The 26,736-nt window shown below is 47.1% G+C and overlaps 2 protein-coding genes across 3 annotated transcripts; both read left to right on the top strand.

Annotated features, from left to right (window-relative positions):
* The first annotated feature begins 2,888 nt into the window (after positions 1-2,888).
* LOC144719679 (uncharacterized) lies at positions 2,889-9,499 on the top strand. Its single transcript, XM_078595812.1, has 5 exons — positions 2,889-2,949; positions 4,163-4,192; positions 6,711-6,788; positions 8,046-8,216; positions 8,668-9,499. Exons 1-5 carry the CDS (start codon positions 2,889-2,891, stop codon positions 8,871-8,873), a joined length of 546 nt encoding a protein of 181 aa, XP_078451938.1. The 3' UTR covers positions 8,874-9,499.
* Positions 9,500-12,867: 3,368 nt separating this feature from the next.
* Positions 12,868-23,948, top strand: C6H1orf53 (chromosome 6 C1orf53 homolog). 2 transcript variants are annotated; one of them, XM_078595681.1, is made up of 5 exons: positions 12,868-12,935; positions 15,003-15,186; positions 17,657-17,764; positions 20,762-20,859; positions 23,174-23,948. In XM_078595681.1, exons 2-5 carry the CDS (start codon positions 15,091-15,093, stop codon positions 23,190-23,192), a joined length of 321 nt encoding a protein of 106 aa, XP_078451807.1. In that variant the 5' UTR covers positions 12,868-12,935; positions 15,003-15,090; the 3' UTR covers positions 23,193-23,948. The 2 variants fall into 2 exon arrangements, with proteins under 2 accessions (XP_078451807.1, XP_078451806.1); XM_078595680.1 differs by having other exon boundaries at positions 20,762-20,863.
* The last annotated feature ends 2,788 nt before the right edge of the window (positions 23,949-26,736 follow it).

The following is a 26,736-nucleotide window of genomic DNA, read 5'->3' as shown; positions in this document are numbered from 1 at the left end:
TGTCATGTCTACCATAAAATGTAATTTTTCCAGCCACTCTGGCTGTTCCAGCTCAGCAAAGGTGAGCTCTTTGCTGCCCAGGAAGGTTTTTACTTCTTCCAAACATGTGACAAAGCAACGGCAACGTTATTGCCTGTCACCGGGCGGGCAGTGTGGAGCGGAACGGCGACCTGTCAGCAGCGGCAACGCCAGAGCAGGTGTCACAGTGCGCCTCCTCCCCTCGCTAGCATCCGCCCCGGAGCCGCGGTCAAGGTTCAAAAGAGCCGCATGCGGCTCCGGAGCCGCAGGTTGCCGACCCCTGGTCTAGGTGCTGCTGTGCCATGGCTTGCCAGGAGAAGGCGCGACAATAACAACATGGACTCCGCCTGTTCCATCTGTATCGGATAGAGCATTTGCCCCTCACGCGCGTGGGTTTATTCCGGGTGTCCTACTTGTAAACACTCGTTGATTGGCTGATAAAACCTTGATATGTAGAGGGCCGTAGAGCTTTGGCATTTTTTTCTCCAGTTCACTGCGTGGCTGCCTTCCCGCTTGTCTGTTGCCCCTCGTTGCCTCCGAGTGGTTTCCGTCTCTTCGAGAGCGAGCAAACGCTGTTCGCGTTATAAGTTTAAATCATCATTTGGTTTAACGCGTAGCAGGATTTTGCAACCAATATTAATCATAATAAAAGTTTTTTGGGGTTACATTGCATGTGTTGATAACCCAACACCATCTGACACAGCCAATTAGTAAGGTTTGTCACGTGAACAAAGCGTGCCAATTAGTTACTAGTTCAGCACACCGGTGTGTTGGAGAGTAAAGGCACAACATTTACAATTTGAGTAGTACGACGTTCGCTGGTAATTACAACCAGCTTCATCGGACGTTTATTATGAATCATCATTATTAATGCAGCAGGATTTGTATAATGAGCTAAATACTGCTGGCAGAAGTACAGGGTGGCCCAATCGTTAATTTCCCGAAATATAAATACGGAATTGATTTCTCACTAAACTAATTTAGACCACCTACTTTCTAGATTTGAAGCTTTCGTGACTGCAAGGATTCATATTCTTAGGTTTTTTCGGTAAAGTCACGTAGGTAAAAATATTAAATTAAAAAAAGTAAAATCAAATAAAAAAAAGTAAAATAAAATAAAAATCACGACGTTTCGGAGGCAACACAAGCTTCCGTCTTCAGGTGGAACCGTCACAGCACGCTTGCTCTTCTTGGTTCTTTCGGTAAAGTCACGTAGAAGGGAAGTAATAAAATAATAAGAATAAAACATAATAAAATAATTCTCACGACGTTTCGGCCACAACGCAAGCAGGCGTCCTCAGGTGAAAACCAGGTCTGTCGCTGTCGCCTCGACAGACCTGGTTTTCACCTGAGGACGGCTGCTTGCGTTGTGGCCGAAACGTCGTGAGAATTATTTTATTATGTTTTATTCTTATTATTTTATTACTTCCCTTCTACGTGACTTTACCGAAAGAACCAAGAAGATGAATCCCTGCAGTCACGAAAGCTTTAAATCGAAATTTAAGCACGCTTGCTGTATCAAGTAAATGAGAATGTTAGACCACCTTGTATAATAATATTCATTATTTACCAGAGAAATCCTGACTGAGTCTCTAAACTCCTCTTCAGTAGGGTCCCGCTGCATTAGGATGTTTTGGCGAAGTTAATTTTTCACGAATGAGAGTTTTGGGATTCATGTGAGAGGACACCAGGGAACTCTACAGGCTGTGATCAGGAGCCTGAAACACACACCTGCCTGGTTCGTAAAGTGTTCTGCAAAATTTCGATTTAAAGCTTTCGTGACTGCAGGGATTCATCTTCTTGGTTCTTTCGGTAAAGTCACGTAGAATGGAAATAATAAAAGAATAAAACATTTCTATCTAATAAAATAATTCTCACGACGTTTCGGCCACAACGCAAGCAGCCGTCCTCAGGTGAAGAACAGGTCTGTCGAGAAGACAGAGTCAGACTCTTGCGTTGTGGCCGAAACGTCGTGAGAATTATTTTATTAGATATAATTTTTATTATTTTATTATTTCCATTCTACGTGACTTTACCGAAAGAACCAAGAAGATGTTCTGCAAAATGTTTAAAAAGGATGATTTAATGATATAACAAAATTAATGATTTACAGGGCCAGATTAAGGTTCTTGTAGGCCTTAGGCACTTGTGTTTCGTAGGCCTTCAGTGATAGTCGTCTAGAGTTGCTACTGCTGCTGCCCCGTGTTACTGCTACCGCCGCTTCACTCCGCTTGTTTCACTTCGTCCAGCAGCTGGACAGATGTCATTACTGATACGTTCATGATTTAGTATGTGCCCTAAATTGATGGGAGCGTGCCGTGTGCCGCAGATAACATTGACGTGACTTTGCCTCTTTGTACACTGTGCCTATCCTTGCTATGCAAATATATTTATTCAAGAAGATATCCTGGTTACATTTTTTTTATCCATACAAACACAAAAACGTGGTAAAAATGTGTTTTCGTCAGCCCTTTAGTTTTCGTAGGCCCTTTAGTTTTTTGTAGGCCCTAGGCACAGTGCCTACTGTACCTACTGTGCCGATTGGATAATACGGCCCTGATGATTATCATCGAAACACTAATAAGCAAATTGAAACAGGTTGCATGTAACTATGAAGACATTGCTGGCATCCTTTTCATGGCGCGCAATATTCATGACCTTTTGGAAACTGTCGTTATGAATTGAAATGTGGGCCACCGTCGCAGAAGTGCGACCAGTTCCCGGAACTGAAAGCTGTCATCTGTCAAAAAGTAAATTGCAAGCACAAAGGACAGATATATAAAGAGGCAATCATGAAGCAATATGTTAAAAGTCTTTGCACCATATATACAAATTGTTCACTCGTTTTTCTCTCTTTCTCTCTCTCTCTCATGGCAGTCTACTGGAGGGAACTCGTCAGGTTCTGGAAGGATTTTCGGGAAGCTTTGAAAAGTAAGTCCTGCCCATTGCACCCTCACATGAGCAGTGTTGAGAATGCCGGTGTCTAACACGTTGCCGTGGTGGGGACGAGACGAACCATAGTCCGGCATTGTTGATGCTTCACGAACCTGCATCAATCTAACACCTGTCCCCTCTCACTTGCTCTTGTGCGAGGCACAGATTTGTAACTTTAACTCTTAATGTATCCATCCATAAGAGGTTTTCGTTTGGTAGAGAATCATTATTTTTAATACAGCGGTATAATTAGCTGTCGCCCGATGAGGCTAGTTGTAATTACCGGCGAAACGTCGTGCTCGAATTGTAGATGTCGTGGGTTTACTCTTTAACACACCGGTTATTGCAGAACTAGTAATTGACACGTTTTGTTTACGTGGCAAACCTTACTAATTAGCTGTGTTGGGTGCTGCTGGTGGTGGGATTTACGACACATTTATACTGGTAGGAACCTCATGGTTCCACCAGCCCACAGGGGATTATTGTGTCCGTCCGTCGTGCAGGGAGGGGCTGGGTGGGGAGGGAGGGGCTGGGTGGGGAGGGGATGGGTGGGGAGGGTGGGGGGTGGGAGGGGTGGCGCTGGGTGGGGAGAGGCTGGTCACCCCGTGGTGCCCTTATAAAACTCAACGTTTAACCTACTCACGCCGGCTTGTGCCCGCCCTCACAGTCGGGCATATTTGCGGAATACACCACGCCGCCGTTGACCCTGGCCATTGACCGAGCAACCCAACGTTCCTACCAGCTCCCTCCGCAGGAATGTGTTGTTAACACGATCTAACCCAAAAAACCTCTTGTGTATATTGGTCGCGAAATCCTACACATTAAACTTAATGTATCCATGTTCGCTTCCTTGTGCCCCTAATGCAAGTTTGTCAAATCTTCCTTCCTCTGTCCACCGAGCAAGAGGCATGGGGACACATCATAATCAGGCGATCAGCACGTCCAATTCGGTGTGGCAAAGTGTGGATATTCCTGTCTCTGGCCAACATGGAAGAGTAGGTCACATACTCTCCAGACGGGATCTCTATACCTCGAGTGGAGGCCCTTTAGCCAGCAGTGGCATGAGCAGGACACCTGCACCCTTACCTGGTTACACTCCCTGCTGTGCGTGGTGGTGATGTATGAGATCTGTGACTGTGTTGTTAGCAAACTAATGCGAATTCTAATTTAACTAACCGTCACGTTTTGTCCTTTCCTTTTTGTTTTTCAGCTTCGAAGGAACTGTCATGCCCTGTCTGTGGTAAGATTGTGTCCACCTGTGTATATATTGGCGATTCTGTAAGACGGTATGAGTGCCGTGACTGCATCTTATCACCTTATCACATGAGACAGCATGCATGCGTGTGCACGTGCGCGTGTGTGTATGTGTCAGGGGAGCGGTAGCTTAGCGGTTAGCGCACTGCGCTGCGAACCTGGCGACCCGAGTTCGATTCCCGTTCACGGCCAACACCAGTGACGATTATCTGAACTGGTCCCGGGCCTCTCCTAGGTCGACTCAGCCTCAAATGAGTACCCGGTGCGGTGTGTAAACATCGCCACTCCCCAGACAAAGGCGGTCGGGCGTGGTGCTGGCCACCCACCCCCTCGTGTACCGTTCTGGCCTTCATAGGTGCTCGCTAACAGCACTTGCCCCTACAGTCTGTTAAGGCTATACGGGGGATATTTGTTTATCTTTTGTGTGCGTGGACAATTTACGAGGCATAAAGGTCCGAGCGTTATTCCGTAAATGGGAGCGAGCGCTACCGACTGTCGGCTTCAGCATCGCGCTCGTTCAAGCACGTCAACGACGACGTCACCATGTGCTTGATAATGGCGCTTGCCCAACGTTCTAACGTTATCATTATCATAACGTGATTTATTTTAGTTTATACCTACGCGACTTTACCGAAATACCAAAGAGTATTATCATGACAAATGTTTGCCCTTGAATGCAAAACTTTCCCCACGGCTTTTAGCTGGAACACCTGCACCAACGTCACATGTACAGGCTAAACCTGCTTACAATTTACCAGAGGTGTGGACTCGAGTCATGTGACTTGGACTCGAGTCAGACTCGAGTCATGAATTTGATGACTTGCGACTCGACTTGGACTTGCATAACAATGACTTTGTCCCACCTATGAGATGTGGACTCGAGTCATGTGACTTGGACTCGAGTCAGACTCGAGTCATGAATTTGATGACTTGCGACTCGACTTGGACTTGCATAACAATGACTTTGTCCCACCTATGCAATTTACCAAATAAAAGTTGATCCTCCATTATCCGGCAGCTTCACCACATTATCCGGCAGTCCCGGGCCGATTTGGCAAAACCCCTCCATAGGCACCGTTTAGCGTGACAAAAAAGGTAGCTAGCTATGTACTCTTTGGGTTTTTAAATAAAATAAATGAAAACCAAATTAAATTTCGTTGTTTTCATTTATTTTAGAGAACTTTTTTTACCTACGTGCCTTTACCGAAAAAACCAAAGCGTATGAATTCTTGCAGTCACGAAAGCTTCAAATCTAGAAGGTAGCTATGCTTGATTTCATTGTGAAATATGATATACGGTACATTATACACTGCATACAACAACTTAAACAATGGAAATGCTTCATGTGAAAACATCACTCCAGTCTTAGAGATTAGAGTGGTAAGTACGGTACAGTAAATAGTCACTTTTTAAATAGGATTTTTATTTTAGAGTAGGATATTTATGCAAATGTTACATAGTAAACAAATTTAAAACACAAAAGCATATGCACAACGCCTAAAAACATAGCGCGCAAAAATAAGCAATATTAAATAGTGATTTGATTATCCAGCGTTTTTGAAAATCCGGCGCCCCCTTGCCCCCCCGAAACCACCAGATAATCGACGATCTACTGCAATATTCAAACTGATTTACATAATGAAGGATTACCTGCAAATAAAACCCCCAATTTAACGAAGTCGTGGAGTGACGGCAACACAGCAATGTATCGAGGAGTCAATTCGCGTTGAGCGCTGAGTGTTCTCAACTCACGTGCACGCCGAGTCTCCAAGTGCGCTTGTTTCCTGCCAAACGGTCTTACGTGGAATTGGCCAAACATCTAAATGTAGGACCCTGCTCAACAACAGTTTTGTTTTTCGTCTTATCCTGAACGTAACAGACTGATTGGAGTCGTCACATGTCGCTGATTTCGACCTTAAACTCGCTCACCGTGTTCTAAATGCAATTACTTGACACACTCTACTGGGCTTGTACGTGTTTATCATTCTTATCGTGTCGGTGTTGCGGTGGTTCGGGCGGTACCACGAACCCCACCGTCTGAGTTTGATCGCTGGTCATGTGTAACATCACTCGTGAGTGATATCCAAACCGATCCTGATGCCACGATCAACCCTAATCCCCCCCCACGGTCACCAACTCACACGGAACGGTGTGATGAGTAAATGTTCAAACCACGTGACCGACATTCCTGCAGGAAATGTACGTGTTTAGTTTGTTGTCCTGCTTCCTGCACCTCCGATTAGCACGGCTGGCTATGTACGTTGCGAAAGCAGTTCAGCATGCAAACAAATTGGTTTTATATTTGTATCTCTAGTTGAGAAAAAAAGCGAATTATTCGTTAATAAAAAAGCTGATAAATGGAACTTCGTAGAGGTTACATTTGCCCCTACTGAAAATGCACGTGACATCTGGTTCCATCACGTGGACTTTCGTGACCCAGTCTTCCCTGCAATCTGCAGACATTAACAGCCTTTTAACTCCGTCCATGTTTTGTTTGTCCGCAGAACCCACGTACATATCTGCGCTGCGCTGCAAATCCTGCGAGAAAGAGAACAAGGAAGTCTGCCTGTCTTATTGTGAACGTACGTCATCCTGGAGCTCTAACGCCAGGAATGCCTCACTGCATGCAATTTACATCACTCCTGAAATATGACTCTCGTAATATCTAGTAGTAGGTTTTTACCCTTTCAACTGGTACAAAAACTGACACCTTTATACAAGGGATCATGTTTGCAATAACCACAACACAAGCAGTCAAAATGCAAACAAAAATAAACAACTCTGATAATGATAATGATATGCACTGTCCTTGTATAAAGGTGTCAGTTTTTGTACCAGTTGAAAGGGTAAAAACCTACTACTATATTTTGCCACTGGTAAAGGAGGTCTCATCTCGTAATATCTGTCGCGTTATCCTTGCAATCCAAGTACGACGAATCGAAGTATTCATTTGACTCAATAACATCGATGCATCGTTCCATGCATGTGCAATGCCTTGAGATGCTCAATTTGCATAACTGGGCAGGGGGTAGAGCCACAACCAGAAACATTAATTCTAGATTTGAAGTTTCATCCTGGCTCCTCCCCTCCCCTTAACTTGTATATATAGTCTCGTGTCTCTTAGAGCTCTCTTCACTTGATACAGTCATTGTGCTGCGACGGTTCCACCTGAAGACGGAAGCTTGTGTTGCCTCCGAAACGTCATGATTTAATTTATTTTAATTTTATTTTTTACCTACGTGACTTTACCGAGAAACATTGTAGGAACAATGAATTTCACTTGCACTGTGATGATGTCAGAGCAGTAAAATTTTTTTTAAAAAGTGTCACCATGTCATTACTAAATCTCCATATCAAGCCTACTAAAGAAGACAATACACTTTACAGGCACTTCCTTGTCTTCTGAATTGTTTTCCTGGTGCACTCTGGGCATTGTTGTCAGGAGGCAGAGAAACCGTTCAAAAATGTCACGGCTGAGCAACCTCACGAGTGTGGGAATGGCCGAAATAGATTTGCTCACAACTTCTGAATGGAGCCCTTCAAGCAGCGCTGTCCAGAGTGCTGCTGCCATCTCGTATCACCCAACGCTTCTGCCTTATAAAACATTGCTGATGTTTGTGTTTAGTTTGTTGTCCCCCCCCCCGCCGCACCTCAGATTAGCACGGTGGCTACGTACGGTGTGAAGGGAGTTCAATGTAAATACGGCCATTGCACACTGCTGCCAGGGATACGTCTAAATTCACTCTGCTATGTTTTCACAAAAAGCAATGATGAGGATTTTTTAAAAGTCTCTAAACGTCACTAACGCACCTGCGTGTGTATGAATGTGTGTGCTACAGGAAGTATTTTGGAAAAGCAACGGCGAGCACCTTTGGAGGTTCTGGATGACGTCGATCCCGACGTCATCCCAGAGCCAGACTACGACCCTGAGTTTGAGCCCACGAAGACCAGCGTGATTGCACTGATCGTGCTCGTGCCAGCCATGCTATCCTTAATCGTCTTCTGCATCGGTGAGTCTTTAGCTTGTGCCTCCAGATAGCAGAGGCGTTCTTAACACCAAGTAGGGTCCTTTGCAGATCGTAGTGGGAGATGTATGAATGTTGAACTTCTTTCACACATTTCCGTAGCCAACAGTAATAATCGGAGGGGGTGGGGTTAAGCACAGCCAACTAAACACAACAACAAGCAGTTTTTAAAGAAATTAGTTTTCAATCTCTACGATCTAGAGAGACACAGAGACATGTTTACCAACACTTTGAGAGACACGAAGGACAAACACAGACAGCTATAGACACGGATAGTGTCCGACACGTACAAAAATACACGCGGAAAGATGCAGGCAGAGAGTGACACAGAGAAAAACCCAAACACGCACAAATCGATAACTACAGATACCTACATGCATGTGAATTTAGTGGCTCACACTAACCTGTTTACTCCCTTGTCCCCTTTTATTTTCAGTAATGTGCTTCACGCGAAATAAAAAATCAACGTCTGCCCCCGACGTGAAAAAGGGATTGGACGCCGCGGAAGAACAAAAACGACAGGATCCCGACGTGAAGAGGCCTGGGCATCCAACGAAGCCTGCCCGGGAAAAACAAACCAAAAAAGCCGGCACGCACAAAGCATCCCGCGTTGGACCAAAGAAAGAAAGGCCACGCAAATGAAAGTGCGGGCAGTCCCCGACTTACGAACGGGTTCCTTTTTGCTGAGGCCCGTTCATGAGTCAAACTGTTCGGGTTAACAAAGAAAGACAGATACACACATGCGCTCGCACACTCACTTACACACACACACACACATATGCTGGAGTTTGCAGGGATTGTGTGGTGCCACGGCCTCGAAGCCACACTGCAAACTCCGCGACCCCCCCCCCCCTGGCCCCCACACTGAATACACACACACAGCGCACACACGTAGTGTCCTGGCGTGGGATTGCGTGGCACAACGGGTTTTAATCCGAAGGGTCCCTATGGGGAAAGTCCCACGGTTTCCCGGTGCCAGGGGATTGGCCGACCCTCGCAGGACAGTTTACATCGCGGTGCCCCTGAGTTGGCTGAGTAGTGTGTGGGCGCAAAAAGGTGACCGGGCCAGCCGCGATGAGTCATTCACGACATCGGGGAAGCTGGGGTGGAAAAAGCGAGAAAGGCAGACGATGGGCTGTGTATTCGGCAGTGATTCGCCGTGAGTACAGCTACGAGGTACATGGTAGGACGCTTGGGTGAGCAGGAGTGCAGACAGTAGTAGGCCGAGGCTTTTCTCGCAAGATACTCCCCCCGGGTAGTGCCGACTGGGCAGCTTTAAGGGATTGTGGTTTGCGCCGAGAATAAAAGTTATCACAGACCATCGATGGTGTGGTGTCAGCAATTTATGTGTGGAGCGACTGCGTGTGCAAGCCGAGTCCTGGGTAGCAGTGGGGGAACATGAGGCGAGAGTGATCGCGGGGTGATTGCTACCATGTTTGCGCGAGTGAGGTAATCGCTCAGGTGTGAGCGCGCTTGCAGCCCCCTTTCGTTAGTGGGGCCGCGGTGTGCACTGGCGTGCGCGTTAAGAGTCAATCGCTCGCAGTGGGAAGCGTGCGGTCGCTGCAGCTGATAGCTAGTTCATCGCTTGCAGGTAATAGCACGGTTCGCGGCCCCTCTAATAGCGACAATGTGGTGTGCACGGGTGTGTATTTTAACCCCGTGTGGCTCCGAGGCCAGCAGTACAAGCATGGGGGGCCCTGTCACTCGGTCAGCGGGGGGCTGGCGGGAGCCGACCGACGCGGTGGAGGAGGGAGAAATTTGAGACAGATGCCATCCAGACATCCACCCTACGTCCATCCTTGTGGAAGAGATACGTGGATGACACGTTCGTCATCTGGCCACATGGCCTGCCAACACTAAACCAATTTCTCAACCACATAAATTCCATACACCCGTCTATCAAATTCACCATGGAAGTGTAAAAGGATGTCAAGCTACCATTCCTGGATGTTTTGATCGAGAAGAGACCTGATGGCTCGTTGGGACATTCGGTTTACAGGAAAGCCACCCACACGGATGCCTATCTAAAGCCTGACTCCCGCTACCATCCAGCCCAGACGAATTCCCTCATCAAAACACTACACCATAGGGCCCGTTGCATCTCCGACCAGCACCACAGCCAGTGAGCTGGAGCACGTACACCAAGCACTCAGGATGTACGGATACTCGGACCGTACAATCCGCAAAGCTGCCTCCCCAGCCATGCGGAGACAACCTTCTGAGGAGCCAACCAAAACCATCACTTTACCATATATAGCAGGGGTTACCAAAAATATTTCCAAAATCTTAAACAAACACAAGATACAGGATTCGTTTCCACACAGTACACAAAATGTGTGATTTAATCACCTCTGTCAAGGATGTGATTCCTGACATGCAATACCCTGGTGTCTACAAACTGAGTTGTGGTTGCGTTCGTGAACACAAGGCAGATCTGAAACACAGTAGAACCAATACCTCTGCCGTTGCTGATCATTGTTTTAACGCTGTGGGCTCACACGAAATAGATTTTTCCAAGACGGAGGTACTCTGCAAACCTACCGGCTACCTTCAGAGATTTGTTCATGAAGCCATCCAGATATATAAACACAGACACAACTTCAACCGAGAGGATGGGTACAAACTGAGCAATCATTGGAAGGACGTTATTAACCAGGTAAAGTCTTAATTGACTGTGATGTTTCCATCCTACCTGCCTATGTCAGCTGTTATTTCCGACTGTCTCTCTCTCTATGCCTCTCTCTTAGATCTCCCATGCTCACATGTCCTTTGGATTGCACCCGTTGGATTGCACTCATGCCTTTGGATTGCACCACTTTTCGATGTCACATTAACATCATGCTAATCTCTCACATTAACATAGCCACTTCCGTGCCCTCGTCGAGGAGGCCGCTCTCCTATCTTACAGCTACATGCTAATTTCTCACGTTAACATCACTAGCCCCGGCCACTTCTTTATGACCCTTGGCCTACACCCATTTCAAACCTTTTAAAACAGTCTGCCTCAGCAGCAGACCATGCTTTCCCACCTAATAACGGACGCTTGTGTTGCGCCTAAAACGTCGTGATTTATTTTATTTTATACCTACGTGACTTTAACGAAAGAACCAAAGAGTTTGTATCTCTTTCCTATACTTTGCACTCCTATCGTGTTTGTTGTAACGTTCAAAACAGTACTTCGGCTCGTTCTGGAAAACTCATGTAGCTCATCCAGAGCTTGGATCCCTAGCTTCACTCCTATTGTTGCTGTTGTTAAAATTACGAAGCTATGTTTTTTTTATTTTACCAGGTATGTCCCACTGAGCTTTGTAGCTATTTTTCGGAAGCGACCTGGCTACAAATGATAGCCCAACGGCGTGGCTTACCACGTTCAGTTTCAGTTTCATTTATTAGGTACAGTAAAACCTTGGATTGCGAGCATAATTCGTTCCGGAAACGTGTTTGTAATCCAAAGCACTCGTATATCAAAGCACTCGTATATGAGTTGTGATCACGTGACGCTCGGCAGACAAAGCGTATACACGTACTACTCGTATTGCAAGACCTCGCTCGTTTATCAAATTAATATTTATTTTAAAAAAATGCTCGTCTTGCAAAACACTCGCAGACCAAGTTACTTGCAATCCAAGGTTTTACTGTGTAGCCCTGTGAGCCATGCAACTCTTGGCTGGGGTGCAACCGCAACAAACAAAAACATGAACCAGGAACATCTTAAAGTGACGACGCGCAACAGAAAAATTCAGGAAAAAACTGCAACATCTTCCAGAAAAAGCACCGTATATCAATGCTGTGTGCAAAAATCCCAGTGGGATGCAAGTCAAACAATAACAACCATAAGTCAATTTAGATTAAAGAGATCAGTCTAACGCTGTACTACAAAAAACAAATATGGCTAAACCAAAACGTATTCGAAATCAGCAAAATAAAGCTATAAAAACAATGTAACAGTGATCATAGCAACTGTGATTCAAAGTTAACAATAAACGATTTACATAACATGTACGACCAAATTTGGAAGGAAAACCCGGAGGACCCGGAGAAAAATCCATGCGACCACGGGGAGAGAGACGTGACAACCTCATGCATAGGGGCCGTCCATAAATGACGTCACGCACCTAGGGGGGGCGGTCAGACATTTGTGACGATGTGTGACGATAGGGGGGGTTGAGAAAGTGTGACGTCACATCAAAATGCGCAACTTTAAATAAATATGGACAACACGTTCTACTTAATTAGATAAACTTTCTAATAAATGTTTTCTTCTACAACAGCAGAGTGCAGCGCCACATTAAATACGCACTACAATGACAATAGTTTAAAGCGATTTGAAGCATCTTTTATTTTTACTGGGGGGGGGGGGGGGCAGAGCTTTGTGACGTCATATTTGAGGGGGGGTCTTGACTTTTTGTGACGCCGTGTGACGATGGGGGGGGGGGTCAAAAATCGTCCATAATCGCGTGACGTCATTTATGGACGGCCCCACCACGGATTTTCCTACGTAAAATAGTCGGGCGATAGGCTAAACGGGATCATCCGTGTAACAATTTAAATAGAAAATTAAACTTTAACGAACGAGATGGGAAAGACTGCACGTACCCCGCTGACGTCACGCATGCTGTGACCTGCCGGAAAATGACGTCATGGTATGCTGCAACGATGACGTCATCACGCAGCTGTTCCCCCGTCAAGTGGAGCCGGCGCGGGGTGAGTGGAACGCGGGCGACTCAACCCTCACCCCTCACTCACCCCTCACTCACCCCTCACTCACCCCTCACTCACCCCTCACTCACCCCTCACCACGAGGGTGACTCCTCACTCACCCCTCACTCACCCTCACCACGAGGGTGACCCTCACCTCACTCACCCCTCACTCACCCCTCACCACGCGGGTGCCTTCTCACTCACCCCTCACTCACCCCTCAGGCCCTCACCCTCACCACGAGGGTGACTCACCCCTCACTCACCCCTCACTCACCCCTCACTCACCTCGTGGGTGACTCACCCCTCACTCACCCCTCACTCACCCCTCACTCACCCCTCACCACGAGGGTGACTCCTCACTCACCCCTCACTCACCCTCACCACGAGGGTGACCCTCACCTCACTCACCCCTCACTCACCCCTCACCACGCGGGTGCCTTCTCACTCACCCCTCACTCACCCCTCAGGCCCTCACCCTCACCACGAGGGTGACTCACCCCTCACTCACCCCTCACTCACCCCTCACTCTCCCCTCACTCACCCCTCACTCACCTCGTGGGTGACTCACCCCTCACTCACCCCTCACTCACTCACCCCTCATTCACCCCTCACTCACCCCTCACTGATCCCTCACTCACCCCTCACCCCTCACGTGACTCCTCACTCACCCCTCACCACGAGGGTGACTCCTCACTCACCCCTCACCCCTCACGTGACTCCTCACTCACCCCTCACCCCTCACTCACCCTCACCACGAGGGTGACTCCTCACTCACCCCTCACTCACCCTTACCCCTCACTCACCCCTCACCTCACCCCTCCCCTCACTCACCCCTCACTCACCTCACCCCTCACCTCACTCACCCCTCACTCACCCCTCACTCACCCCTTACTCACCCCTCACTCACCCCTCACTCACCCCTCATACGTGCGGCTGGCTGAGCACGCCGTGTCACCTGCAGGTGGTGACGGTGATGGACCCACCACCGACTTCTGCCCACGTGGAGTCACGGATTTGTCTAAATCATATTCACGACTGGAACTTTTCGTTTATTCACGCGTCGTGTTGTTGTGTTCCAACACGAGAACTCTGATGAAAAAGAAGAATAGGTGTTAACCATGTTGGCAATAAGATGTTTAAACACCAAATAGATACATCAAGTCAGCAGTAACGACACGGACTGGTGGTGGACATGCAAACACAAATATGATCTGAAAATGTGTGGCATCGTCTTTGAAACTGATTGGACTACACCAGAGACAACCTTCTTGTTTGAAGAGGCAGCCTTTCTTATTCTTGGCTCTTTCGGTAAAGTCACGTAGAAGGGAAGTAATAAAATAATACAAATTAAATTCTCACCACGTTTCGATTGCAACACAAGCAATCATCATCAGGTGTGAAACCCACAGCAAGAAAATTTGAAAAAAGTGGCGGGTTTTTTTCCCTTGGTGCTGACGTTAAGAAAAAAAATCGCCACTTTTTTCAAATGTTCTTGCTGTGATTTTCACACCTGATGATGATTGCTCGTGTTGCAATCGAAATGTCGTGAGAATTTTATTGTTTTATTTTGATTATTTCCCTTCTACGTGACTTTACCGAAAGAACCAAGAATAGAATTCGTATCAGTTTAAAGTTGTGCAAAGTCAAATGGGACCTCAGAATTTGGCCTGACAGCAGTGAGTGCCAAAGGAAATGGGTTGGACTGTACGCATGCTTTGGTGTGTGCAGGTTGTGACTATCAAACGCTGTGCTTGAGAACACGTCTTTTTTGGTCTCCTGTTGGGAACTGTGATTTTAATTCGGGACCTCACCATCGCAAGCTTATCTCTCATACACAGGGCATTGCTTTAGACCCGAAGCCACCTGTCACCCTCCCTTGTGCTGTTTCAAGGAGCTGTATCACCAGTTTCAAGTGTTATTTTCTTTCACCAGGTTTAGAACTCAAACAAGAGACCAGGATTAATCTTAACTTACAAAAGCGACCTATTTGTTTTGGTAATATCTCTCTTCAGTTGAAGTCTACCATTGCCGTGCGTGCGAGTTTAATTTGCTTTATTTTTGTCTTCGCAGACCGTGTCGTTTGCCTTCCTTGGGGGTGGAGGCGACGCAGAGGAACAATATTTACTTCTGCGGCCCCCAGCCCTCAAGTGACTGGCGCATGAGACTCCTGGCTGTGGTGATGTCACGGGTGAGGTGCTGTAGCCGCCCAATAGGAATTGAGCATGCAGCCAAAGCGGTGGAGCCAGCAGAAAAGGTGACATCATTTAAAATATAACATTGGTGTTGTTTCAATGTCTGAAAACACGTTCTTAATCTCTCTTCAACTGGCACCAAGTCACGAGACATTTCCTTTTGGTACTCTGGTGGAAAAACTTGGGGTCCCCTCATCTCCCACATCTCACTGATGAAGGCCGGTCATCATACGGCTGTGTGCGGTATGTCATAGGTAAAATGCAATACAGTAAAACCTTGGATTGCGAGTAACTTGGTCTGCGAGTGTTTTGCAAGACGAGCAAATTTTTTTAAATAAATATTAATTTGATAAACGAGCGAGGTCTTGCAATACGAGTAGTACTTGTTTACGCTTTGTCTGCCGAGCGTCACGTGATCACAACTGATGTACGAGTGCTTTGGATTACAAACACGTTTCCGGAACGAATTATGCTCGCAATCCAAGGTTTTACTGTATTTTAAAATAATTAGAAAAAAAACACCATAAACCTCTCACAAACAGTCAATGCTGTTGCTACCACCACATCTCACAAACCCACTGTCACAGTCAATGCTGTTGCTACCACCACATCTCACAAACCCACTGTCACAGTCAATGCTGTTGCTACCACCACATCTCACAAACCCACTGTCACAGTCAATGCTGTTGATACCACCACATCTCACAAACCCACTGTCACAGTCAATGCTGTTGCTACTGTATCTCACCATTCTTCATTCTGCCAGATCCTGCAGCACAGTCAATACGTGACCCTCCAAGTCTTATTTACAATATTATACCACCAACTGGGCGTGGGTCTCCCCCTTCATCGCTCACCTCTGGGTGACAACTTCAGTGTCTGTTACAGTTTCATGTATTAGGTATAGCCCTGTGAGCCATTCGGCTCTTGAATTGGGTGCAACCGCAACAAACAAAAAACAAAAACATGGACAAGAAAACAATTTTAAAGTGACTATGCGCAAACAGAAAAATCCAGGAACCAACGCTGTGCAAAAATCCCAGTGGGATGCAAGTTAAACAACAACAACAACCAACTTAGATTAAAGCCATCATTCCAACTCCGTACTACAATAAAAAAAACTTTTCGAAATCACCAAAATAAAGCCATAACCAATGTAACACAGTGATCACAGGAACTGTGACCGAAATTTCACAATAAACGACATCAACAGTAACCTGCCATCCTCCTCCATCCAGCTCACGCTGTTCAACGTCACTCGGATTGTTACAGGTGCGCTCTGACCAAAAAGTAAAGAGACTTGTGATCATTTCGTAACAATTTCTGGCCATGCTGCAGAATGTTTTCGACAATTGCTGAATGCTGTCATTCAGCTGCGTTATAGCTGAGTCTGTTTAATAAAAAATGAAAATATTGATTTATAATGGAGAAATCCGATGAGCTATTAAGCTCTTTACAGATGCCCAGTAGGGGCGGGTTAAGAACATTACAGCAACAAACAGTACGAAAACACAATAGCAGTGCAAAGTACAAGAAAGGTAAACGAATCACCCAAACGCACACACAAATCAAACTCAACCATCCCCATCCTACCAGGCAAAGCCCACTGAAGTATTAACTTATTTTTCATATATCTGTGACAGGATTCGTTGACGCGGTTTTTTGATTTGTACGTAAGCACCGTTTATTGTTTGCCCTGTTTGCAGAAAGTTCCGTTGTGGGTTCCGCGTAAAATAAAATACAAATTTTGCCCGTGTTAGTTTGTCGAATGTCCTCTAACTGGCGCCACTGCCGGGGGTCTTCAGCCGCGGTTGTCCTTGGGAGTGAGCTGCTCCGCTCACTCGGCCTTCACAGCTGAAATAACGAGGCCCGAGTCTGATTTCAGCCGGGAAAAAAATTGCACAATGAATGGGGTGCGAGCCTGCCGCTTGTGCAGAAATTTTTTCCCAGATGTTGCGACGAGATGACACGTGTACCGCGATCACAGGTTGGCGGCACCCTTTGTGCAACCGCACATTAGACGAGCAGCAAAACTGCTCGTAGTTTTTGTTCGTGATTTTGGGGGGAGAAAAAACAAGTTGGGTTTGAATTTTTGCGACGTTTACAATTGGGTGGAAACGGCTACATCGAAACAACAATGCATTGCCCTGATATGGGAATGTGGCTGATGAGACATGACATACACGCAGACTGATTGATGTATGACCTCTCGTTAATATGTTTGGCATTCCATGGGGGATATGGTTTTCGGAAATTCATATTTCAAGAATTCACTGAACGAACTATCCACATTACTGCTGATGTGTGCGCTTAATTCTTCCTTGCCGGTCGCCCCACAATGAACCGCTCATCGCGAGCAGCATTCATTGGAGGGGAAGCATACATGTCCTTTACCACTTTTGTCATCATCACAAACATGCTTATGACCTTGTAAAATGTATTGTGAATCTCCGCAGGCTCTCACCCGAATGCTTTCAAATTGCATTCGAACGAAGGTTGCGTGCGTGTGTGCGCGTGTGTGCGCGTGTGCAGGTGACGGAAGTGAAATCTAAAGATAAAAACATTTCGGCTGCAATGGAAGCCAACAATCTGACACTGGAGGAGAAGAAAATTCTGAAAAGACACACAGAGGCCTGTCTGGTGCGTCTCCGTTGTGCTCGCATGCGATTCTGTTTATGTGCAGGAACAGAGTCGAATCCCTGTGTATGTACACAATTGGAACCTCGTTTGCCAGTAGCAAAATATGATAATCGTTTTTTTACCCTTTTATCTGGCAACAAAACTGACATCTTTTTTACAAGGAGTCATGTTTGCATTGACCACAATACCTGCAGTCGTAATGCAAACAAAAAACATAACTCTGATAATGTATGCACTGTCCTTGAAATTGATTGGTCCACACACGAGACAGCTTTCCTTAGAGCCTAGTCTCACATGGTGTTGGACCAGATGACGCCAAAAGGCTGTCTCGTGTGTGGACCAATCAAAGATGTCAGTTTTGTTGCCAGATAAAAGGGTAAAAAAACAATTATCATCCCTGTGTATGTGTCTCATCCTGTGTGCGTGCATCTCCTCCGCATGGGGAATGGTAGTGTAGTAGTTTGCGTGCTGCACTACGAATCCGGCGACCCGAGTTCGATCCGCGCTCACGGCCAACACCAGTGATGATTATCTGAATTGGTCCTGGGCCTCCCCTTGGTCGACTCAGCCTCAAGTGAGGACCTGATGGGCTGTGTGTAAACACCGCCACTGGGGGAGACAAAGGTGGCCAGGCGTGGTGCTGACCACCCACGCCCTCGTGTACCGTGCCGGCCTTCATAGGTGCTCACTAACAGCACTTGCCCCAACAGTCTGTTCAGGCTATACGGGGCATCTTTGTCTTTGGTGTAGATATGTAGGCACTGCTGCACTACAATATCCTAATGCCTTGTTACATATTCTCTCTACACACATTACCACTTCCGATAATTTGGCATCTGGACCTGGCTTGGGCCTCCCCCAGTCTCAGTTGGTTAAGCACAACGCACCGCGTCAACTCGTACGACCAAACCACCGTGGAATTCGCCCAATATTGTGAGGTGCTAAGCTGGGCTGGGCATGGATATTGCTTGGATGGGTGACCACCGTGCATACAATAGGTGCTACAGGCTGCTGAGGACTGCATTTATTTTTTAAAGTAATTTCTTTACCTTTCCTATACTCTCATTTTCACTCTCATCGTGTTTTCGTTTTTTTTTTGTAACGTTCTGACCCACCCCTACTGGACATCTGTGAAAAAGAGCTTGATAGCTCATCGGATTCCTCCAGTACGAATACATCCATTGATTCCGACATTGTTGGCAGAGGGCAGTGGAGCCAAGTTCATTGTACTGCGCTACACCCCGCTGCCTGTGCTCCACCCCGCTGCCTGTGCTCCACCCCGCTGCCTGTGCTCCACCCCGCTGCCTGTGCTCCACCCCGCTGCCTGTGCTCCCCAACGTCACCGACCCGCACTCTCCAGCGTGGTGAAGCAGCACGGTGAAACAACTCCGCTGAACCACACAGGGGTGGACAGGGGTGGACAGGGGTGGACAGGGGTGGACAGGGGTGGACAGGGGTGGACAGGGGCCCTCGTTCAGCAGTGGGTTGACTAAAGGGCTGTACGTGTACAACGTGTCACTGTCGGTAGTGGAGTGGACAAGCAAAGGCGACGGACTTCCTCAACAGTGTTGCTAAGCTGCCCCCCCCCCCCCACCTCGTTGTCACGTGTCTGAGAATCCTTCTCGTGCGCAGGCAGTGGGACGATGCCACAGTCTGTGAGAATGGGCCGCCTGGTTTATTCCCATCCGGCCAGAACGCTGCAGTTGGGTGGCTTTTAACGCTGGCCTGGAGCAGGTGCTTGGCTTTGCAAATTCAGCACGAAACACGGGGGGGGGGGGGGTGGTGACACAGTCGGTGTCGCCCGTTTGTCAGGAGTGGTGCTGCAGTTCCATGGTCATGAGGCCCTAGATCAGTGTCGACTCATTTTCAGAGTCAGGGGATTCCACTTTCACCGACAAGTGTGAGGGCCGCCACACTGCCTGCAAGGGGGGGGGGGGTGTTCTCACATTCGTGTGTTGTCGGGTGGCCGCACGTCATGGGCCGCACTCCAGGGCCGCCAATGGCTTCACAATGAAGAACACTGCACTAGATGTTCGATGATCACTCGCATCTCATCCTAAGCGCCCCCCCCCCCCCCATCCATTACCCGGTGACGTGGTAGCGCGTTCGCCGCTTGTTGCAGATGTTCACGGTCTGATTCTAAGAGGGCGCCCTGGTTATTACTGCCGGCGTTTAACCACCAACAATACGTTTCTTCGGAGTGAGCAGGTAGGAACTTGGTTTGACAGCGCATTCGTGCACGACAGACAGACAAATAATCCCTGGTGGGCAGTGTGGAACCTGTTGTTCCTACCTGTATAAGTGTAGTGTACCGTGTCGTGTATACTGTAGTGTGTAGGTTAAACGTTGAGTTTTATAAGGGCACCACGGGGTGACCAACCCCTCCCCACCCAGCCCCACCCCTCCCACCCCTCCCACCCTCCCCACCCAGCCCCACCCTCCCCTCCCACCCCCCACCCTCCCCTCCCCATATGCACGACAGACAAATAATCCCTGGTGGGCAGTGTGGAACCTGTTGTTCCTACCTGTAATACCTGGCGTCTGCTTCACAGTGGATGTGTAAAGACCCTGTGGCATGATTTGCAAGAGCAGGTGAAGCGTTATGCCGCCATCACGGTCCAAATTTTGCCAAATTCTAAAAATGACGCCACAAATCACTCAATTGGAATTATACTTGGCATGAACCTTCTGAAAAAAAGACTGCGTGAGGCTTACCTGGGTTAACAAGGAAACCTATATGGAACGGAGAGAGAACTTACAAGCTCCACACACTCACACTCTTCAGAACAGGGAGAGAGCGTACAAATCCCACACAAAGGCACCCGAATTGGGAATCGGAATCAGCCCTTTCTTGCTGTGAGGCGTCACCACTGCACCACCGCCACCCTGCCGCCCACCATCGATGAATCGACGAACTGTGACATGCCTACGTAGCGCAGTAACTGACACGCGCGGGACCTTGTGGAATGGAAACTCTGCGTGCGTGCGTGCGTGCAGGCAGGCAAGGACACGTACGTGGACCCCGTGTCCGGCTACTCCGTGTTCACGAGCCGCTCTCACTCGCTGCGCGGGAAGTGCTGCGGCTCGGCCTGCAGGCACGTACGTACGCACGCACACACGCAGCGGCCAGTCGCACGCACGCACACGCGGTCCCACAGCGCGGGTGGGGAACCGTCTGGAATGCTCTTCCAGTATGAGGAAGGCACTGGGGTTATGCACTTTCAAATCTAAAATTCACGTCTTTAAAACTGATCCCTCTATCTAGATTTGAAGTTTTCGTGACTGCAGGGATCCATACTATTTGGTTATTTCAGTAAAGTCACGTAGAGTATAAAATAAAATAAATTAAATCACGACTTTTCGGGCGCAACACAAGCGTCCGTCATCAGGTGGGACAACCACAGCAAGAAACAATTGCTGATTGCAATTGCTGAAACGTCGTGATTTAATTTATTTTATTTTATACCTATGTGACTTTACCGAAAGAACCAGAGTGTATCCCTCTATTTAAGACCGAAACAGGAGGATTTCTCCACATTTCTGGCTGTCGCCTGGTGAGGCTGGTTGTAATTACCGGTGAAACGTCACAGTACTCGAATTGTAGATGTTGTGTCTTTACTCCAACACACAAGCGGTGTGCTGAACTAGCAACTAATTGGCACGTTTTGTTTACGTGGCAAACTTTTACTAATTGTCTGTGTCAGGTGGTGGCGGGTTCAAGGACATCTTTACACGATCTCACCCAAAAAAAAACTCTTGTGGATCTTTAAAACTGCTTGCTGTGTTTAGTTTGTTGTCCTTCCCCCGCAACCTCCGACTAGCACGGTTGGCTACGTACGGTGCGAATGAAGTTCCATGTACGTCTCCTCTCCGGGGCCCAGAGGCGACTTTCACACACCCCCGGTTGGGCACAGAATCAGAATCTTTATTTAGCATGGGAAAAATCCGATGAGCTATGAAGCTCTTTTTCACAATGCCCTGTATTCGCGCACACCATTGATTGATCCAATGACCACGGTGGTGGTAGTAGGAACGCGCGCGAAAAGTAACGCACGTGGCGTCCGAGTTGCTGTGTCCGTCACCGTTCTATTCAAGCAGTGGTTCTTCACCATTACTGCAGTCTTGCACCTCTTTGGTTCTGAATGGTTAAAACTTGTATAATGTTAATAAATGCATAGGGTTTGATGAAACAAAGTAGTTGTGCTTATGTGCCCATGCTTTATTTGTGCTTTCGATGATTTACCTTCTAAAAAAATCTGGCCGTGTCTCGTACCCCCAGAAATGAGGGATTTTTATCGGATTCTTGGGGTTTATTAGTAATAAATCGGCATTTTGCGACCCCCACTGCCACTGTGTAGAATATTATTACGCGCCAGGGACTCTATGAGATGATAGGACAATAGTCTGAGTCCATAATTGGCAATAAGTAACGGCAGAGCGGTTCTAAGTGACTCACAGAATTGTGCGCAGTTGCGTATACAGTCCACGACTTCAGCGAGCGCGATGCCGATCACACAACGCGGTTCGAATTCGACCCTCGATCGATGGCTGCGCCATCGCCGCACACGTGTCGAATAAAAATCAAGGGACAAGTCCTTACTAACAACTCCTCTATCATGTTTCATTGTTGGAGGGGTTGCCCCCCCCCCTACCTGGAAATCCTGGCTCCGCCATTGACTGTATGCAAGGATCGCTAACGCGTTTAATGTCTCTTGCTGGTTTTGTCTTATTTGTGCCGTTAGCCTGAAGGCACATTAGGGGCCGTCCATTAATGACGTCAATCACCTGGGGGGGGGGGGGGGGTCAGACATTTGTGACGATGTGTGACGAGGGGGGTTTGAGAAATGTGACGTCACATCAAAATGCGCAACTTTAAATACATATAGACAACACGTTCTACTTAATTAAATAGACTTTTTAATAAATGTTTTCTCCTCCAACATCAGAGTGCAGCGCCACATTAAGTACGCACTACAATGACAATCGCTTAAAGCGATTTGAAACCCAAGACCCAACAACACATAACTCAAAATAATCACAATAATCTCTAAATCATCTCACAGCCTTCGTAATTCACGTGAGTCCTGTGTGGCCACCCCCCCTCTTGAGTCTCTCCCTTCTCCACACCGCCCGCTGTCAAAACAGACTCCGCTCCTCCGTGCAACAGCAGCAGCAGCAGCAGCGTCACGGCCCTGATGCAGGATCTTTCCCCCTCGTCTTTCCCATTTCTCCACTCCTTTTCCCTCCGTTTCCTCTTATTTTCCGAGCTGAAGTATGCTGGCGTTTGAGTACCAACGTGTACAATGCACGCGGACACAGGGATGGTTACCCTCACATTGACACTGGAAGGCAAAGCGGCACAGGCGCACGTCCGTACACGCTGAAGCGGCGTCTCCCCTGTGGTCCCAGTGCCCCTTTGAGCAGGTGAATGTCAAGGACCAGCAGAAGAAGAAGACCTACAACGGCTACTTCTACACATGACGACGAGAAGATTGCGGATTACAGTCACCTTCACCAGGGCTGCTGGCAGGCGGATCGTCTGGTGCGTGGGGGCGGCTTCTCTGTGGAGCTGCTGCGGTGTCCAGAGGCACACGCTGATTCAAGTGTCCACAAGGTTAACGTTGAAGTTGTCGTGGCCTAATTACGTGCGTGGAGATGTACCATCTAGTATTGCGTAAGTTATCCTAAGGGAGTGACTCTCAGCGGTCCAAGATGGTTTTTGTTTCACCAGGGTGAGAACTTAAGAGGCCAGGAGCGAGTTGCGTTTTGCAAGAGTGAGCTGGGTCACCAAAGTTGCAAATGCAGAACAATAAGGAGCATAGTGCAACAATGAAACCAGTCGATATCATAGCGAACTCAAGCAAACAGAAGTCGGGAAAATCAAGCAAATATGAATTAGAGTAAAAAGAAGCAAATGTGAATAACTACGGCCAAGATAATCGCGTAACGGAAGCGATTGAGAGCGGTGCGTATGAAAGCTTGCGTTGATGATGTCTCTCCTCTGGCTGCTAGTGGGAGGTCCACGCAGCGTTGTGCGATTCCCTAACTCGTGGAAAGAGTGCTATACAGATCCTATATAGAACAGAATGATGACGACGTGTGAGCCTATTATTACAAAATCTAAAAAATGTGTGTATCGAGTACGTGCGTGTACTGCTTTTGGTGATTAAACATTGTAAAACTATTCGTGCGTTTTTGTGATTTAGATAATCAAGAGAAAAAGTCGAAACGTTTTTGATCGAAACCAACGTGGTTTGTGTGCTGCTGTGTGGGCCTTCATCCCAAGTGCCATGTCCAGGTAGGGTTGGGACCTCGCCTGCTGCCCAATAGTGCACTCAACAACGCTGATGAGGAATGCCCTCCCAGCGGGGCTGCGCCTTGCCCCCTACACCGGTGGGTTCTTCGCTAATTTTCAGAGGCGGGGGGGGGGGCACTTTCACCGAAGAGACATCATCAGTGTGAGGGCCGCCACATTTGAAACCACTGGGGGTTTGACAGCAGCGCGTTGATGATGGTGGGGCGTGTTTTCGCCCTTTGTGTATTGTCGGAGGGCCGCACGGCAGGGGCTGGACGAAAGGCCACCAGGGGCCTTGCGATGAAGAACACTGCCCTGCAAGCACAAACCTTCCCATAATGCATTGTGCCGGCAACGTTTTGATAATTTTACTCTTAACATAAATGCGTTTATTCACTTATCCGTTTGTTTATATGAAGGTACTTCCATAATAGAGTGTTTTTTTTGGGTTAGATCGCATAAATATATAAATGTGTCGTTAAACCCGCCACCACCCGACACGGTCAATTAGTAAGGGTTGTCACGTAAACAATGGCAATTCGTCACTAGTACAGCAACACCGGCGTGTTGGAGAGCCAAGCCACAACATTTACAATCTGAGTACGACGTTCTTCTGTCGCCTGATGAAGCTAGTTGTAATTACTGACGAATCATGGTATTCAGATTTTAAATGTGGCTTGGCTCTCCAACACACCGGTGTGCTGTACTAGTGACGAATTGGCCACGTTCTGTTTACGTGGCAACCCTTACTAGTTGGCTGTGTCGGGTGGTGGTGGGTTTAACGACACATGTACGCGATCTAACCCAAAAACTCTACTATGGGTATTGGTCGCGAAAGCCTACGTGTTAAAGTGAAGGTACTTAATAGACACTATTAGATAACTTCACCTATTTAACAAATACAAAACCATAGACAGACATATTAGCAGACAGATATCACAAGATACATACATAGCGAGAGCAACACAGGTGACAGAGAGGGGTGATCGTCTCTGTGGGGTGGCCTTAAATAGACAGAGGGGGGGCGGAGGCAGAGAGAGGGAGGGGGGTTAGAAAAAATTAGCATATCAATGAGTGGTCCAAAAGAAAACGTGGTGCTGCGAGTACGATGGCACAGCAAGCAAGCCTGAAAATCAGGAGAAAGACTAAAATTAAATAACCTAGTAAAATATCGAAATGTAATGTAATACAACACAGAGGGTCGGTCAACACACAATTAACGCATAGCCTGGTTGATTACGTATTTCAAAGATTGCTAAGTTAGAATTTAAGTGTGAACATTCTAAAGAGGACACAGGCAGAGAAAACAAGTCGCCAGAGAGAGAGAGAAAAAAGATAAGCTTAAAACTTCCCCGTAGAAGTGGTTCAATCTTAATTTTAGAACTTTCGTGACTGCAGGAATTATTATTTGGTTCTTTCGGTTAAGTCACGTCTAAAGATAAAATAATAAATTAAATTAAATAATAGAATACGACGTTTCGATTGCAACACAAGCAATCATCATCAGGTATAATGAAATAGCGACATAATATCTAACCAGAAAACTATAGACAGACATATTAGCAGACAGATATCACAAGATACATACATAGCGAGAGCAACACAGGTGACAGAGAGGGGTGATCGTCTCTGTGGGGTGGCCTTAAATAGACAGAGGGGGGGCGGAGGCAGAGAGAGGGAGGGGGGTTAGAAAAAATTAGCATATCAATGAGTGGTCCAAAAGAAAACGTGGTGCTGCGAGTACGATGGCACAGCAAGCAAGCCTGAAAATCAGGAGAAAGACACACTAAAATTAAATAACCTAGTAAAATATCGAAATGTAATGTAATACAACACAGAGGGTCGGTCAACACACAATTAACGCATAGCCTGGTTGATTACGTATTTCAAAGATTGCTAAGTTAGAATTTAAGTGTGAACATTCTAAAGAGGACACAGGCAGAGAAAACAAGTCGCCAGAGAGAGAGAAAAAAGATAAGCTTAAAACTTCCCCGTAGAAGTGGTTCAATCTTAATTTTAGAACTTTCGTGACTGCAGGAATTATTATTTGGTTCTTTCGGTTAAGTCACGTCTAAAGATAAAATAATAAATTAAATTAAATAATAGAATACGACGTTTCGATTGCAACACAATGATGATGATTGCTTGTGTTGCAATCGAAACGTCGTATTCTATTATTTAATTTAATTTATTATTTTATCTTTAGACGTGACTTAACCGAAAGAACCAAATAATAATTCCTGCAGTCACGAAAGTTCTAAAATTAAGATTAAATACAAAACCGTTTACATCAAGCCCCTTGTGTGTGTGCTCTGAAGGGCCATTCCTCGAAATGTCGCCGATTATATTTAATTTGTCGATGGACGAGACGGAGAAGACGACCTTCGTGGAGATGGAGCGATGAGATCGGCCGCTTAGAGGGATTGTTGCCATCACGGGGACTGTGACGCATGGTGACGACTTTGTGGTGGCCCTCAGCTAGCGCTATTGTTCTCCGAGGACAATGGAAACCCTCCGTGTGGGTGCGCGCTTGAACGACGGAGCATTTGCTCCGTCTCGGAGTGAACGAGTCTTGGACAGCCGAATGGAGTTCAGAAGAAGTCGCAAACGGCTCGTTGTGAATGACCCAACGCAGAAGATCCCTGGGGGTTTAAATCTTACACGACGCTGCTCACGG

Source organism: Lampetra planeri, chromosome 6 (assembly GCF_965212315.1).
Source record: "Lampetra planeri chromosome 6, kcLamPlan1.2.h2, whole genome shotgun sequence".
Lineage (NCBI taxonomy): Eukaryota > Metazoa > Chordata > Hyperoartia > Petromyzontiformes > Petromyzontidae > Lampetra > Lampetra planeri.
This window is presented reverse-complemented; position numbering and strand designations above follow the sequence as displayed.

What these genes read in the sequence shown, in the direction of transcription:
- LOC144719679 (XM_078595812.1), top strand. Translation starts at nt 2,889, where the DNA reads ATGGCAGTCTACTGGAGGGAACTCGTCAGGTTCTGGAAGGATTTTCGG. An exon ending in ACTGTCATGCCCTGTCTGTG is followed by an intron (nt 4,193 to 6,710) that starts GTAAGATTGTGT and finishes GTTTGTCCGCAG; the next exon opens with AACCCACGTACATATCTGCG. An exon ending in CTTAATCGTCTTCTGCATCG is followed by an intron (nt 8,217 to 8,667) that starts GTGAGTCTTTAG and finishes TTTTATTTTCAG; the next exon opens with TAATGTGCTTCACGCGAAAT.
- C6H1orf53 (XM_078595680.1), top strand. Translation starts at nt 15,091, where the DNA reads ATGAGACTCCTGGCTGTGGTGATGTCACGGGTGAGGTGCTGTAGCCGC. An exon ending in CGGTGGAGCCAGCAGAAAAG is followed by an intron (nt 15,187 to 17,656) that starts GTGACATCATTT and finishes GCGCGTGTGCAG; the next exon opens with GTGACGGAAGTGAAATCTAA. An exon ending in GCGGCTCGGCCTGCAGGCAC is followed by an intron (nt 20,864 to 23,173) that starts GTACGTACGCAC and finishes CTGTGGTCCCAG; the next exon opens with TGCCCCTTTGAGCAGGTGAA.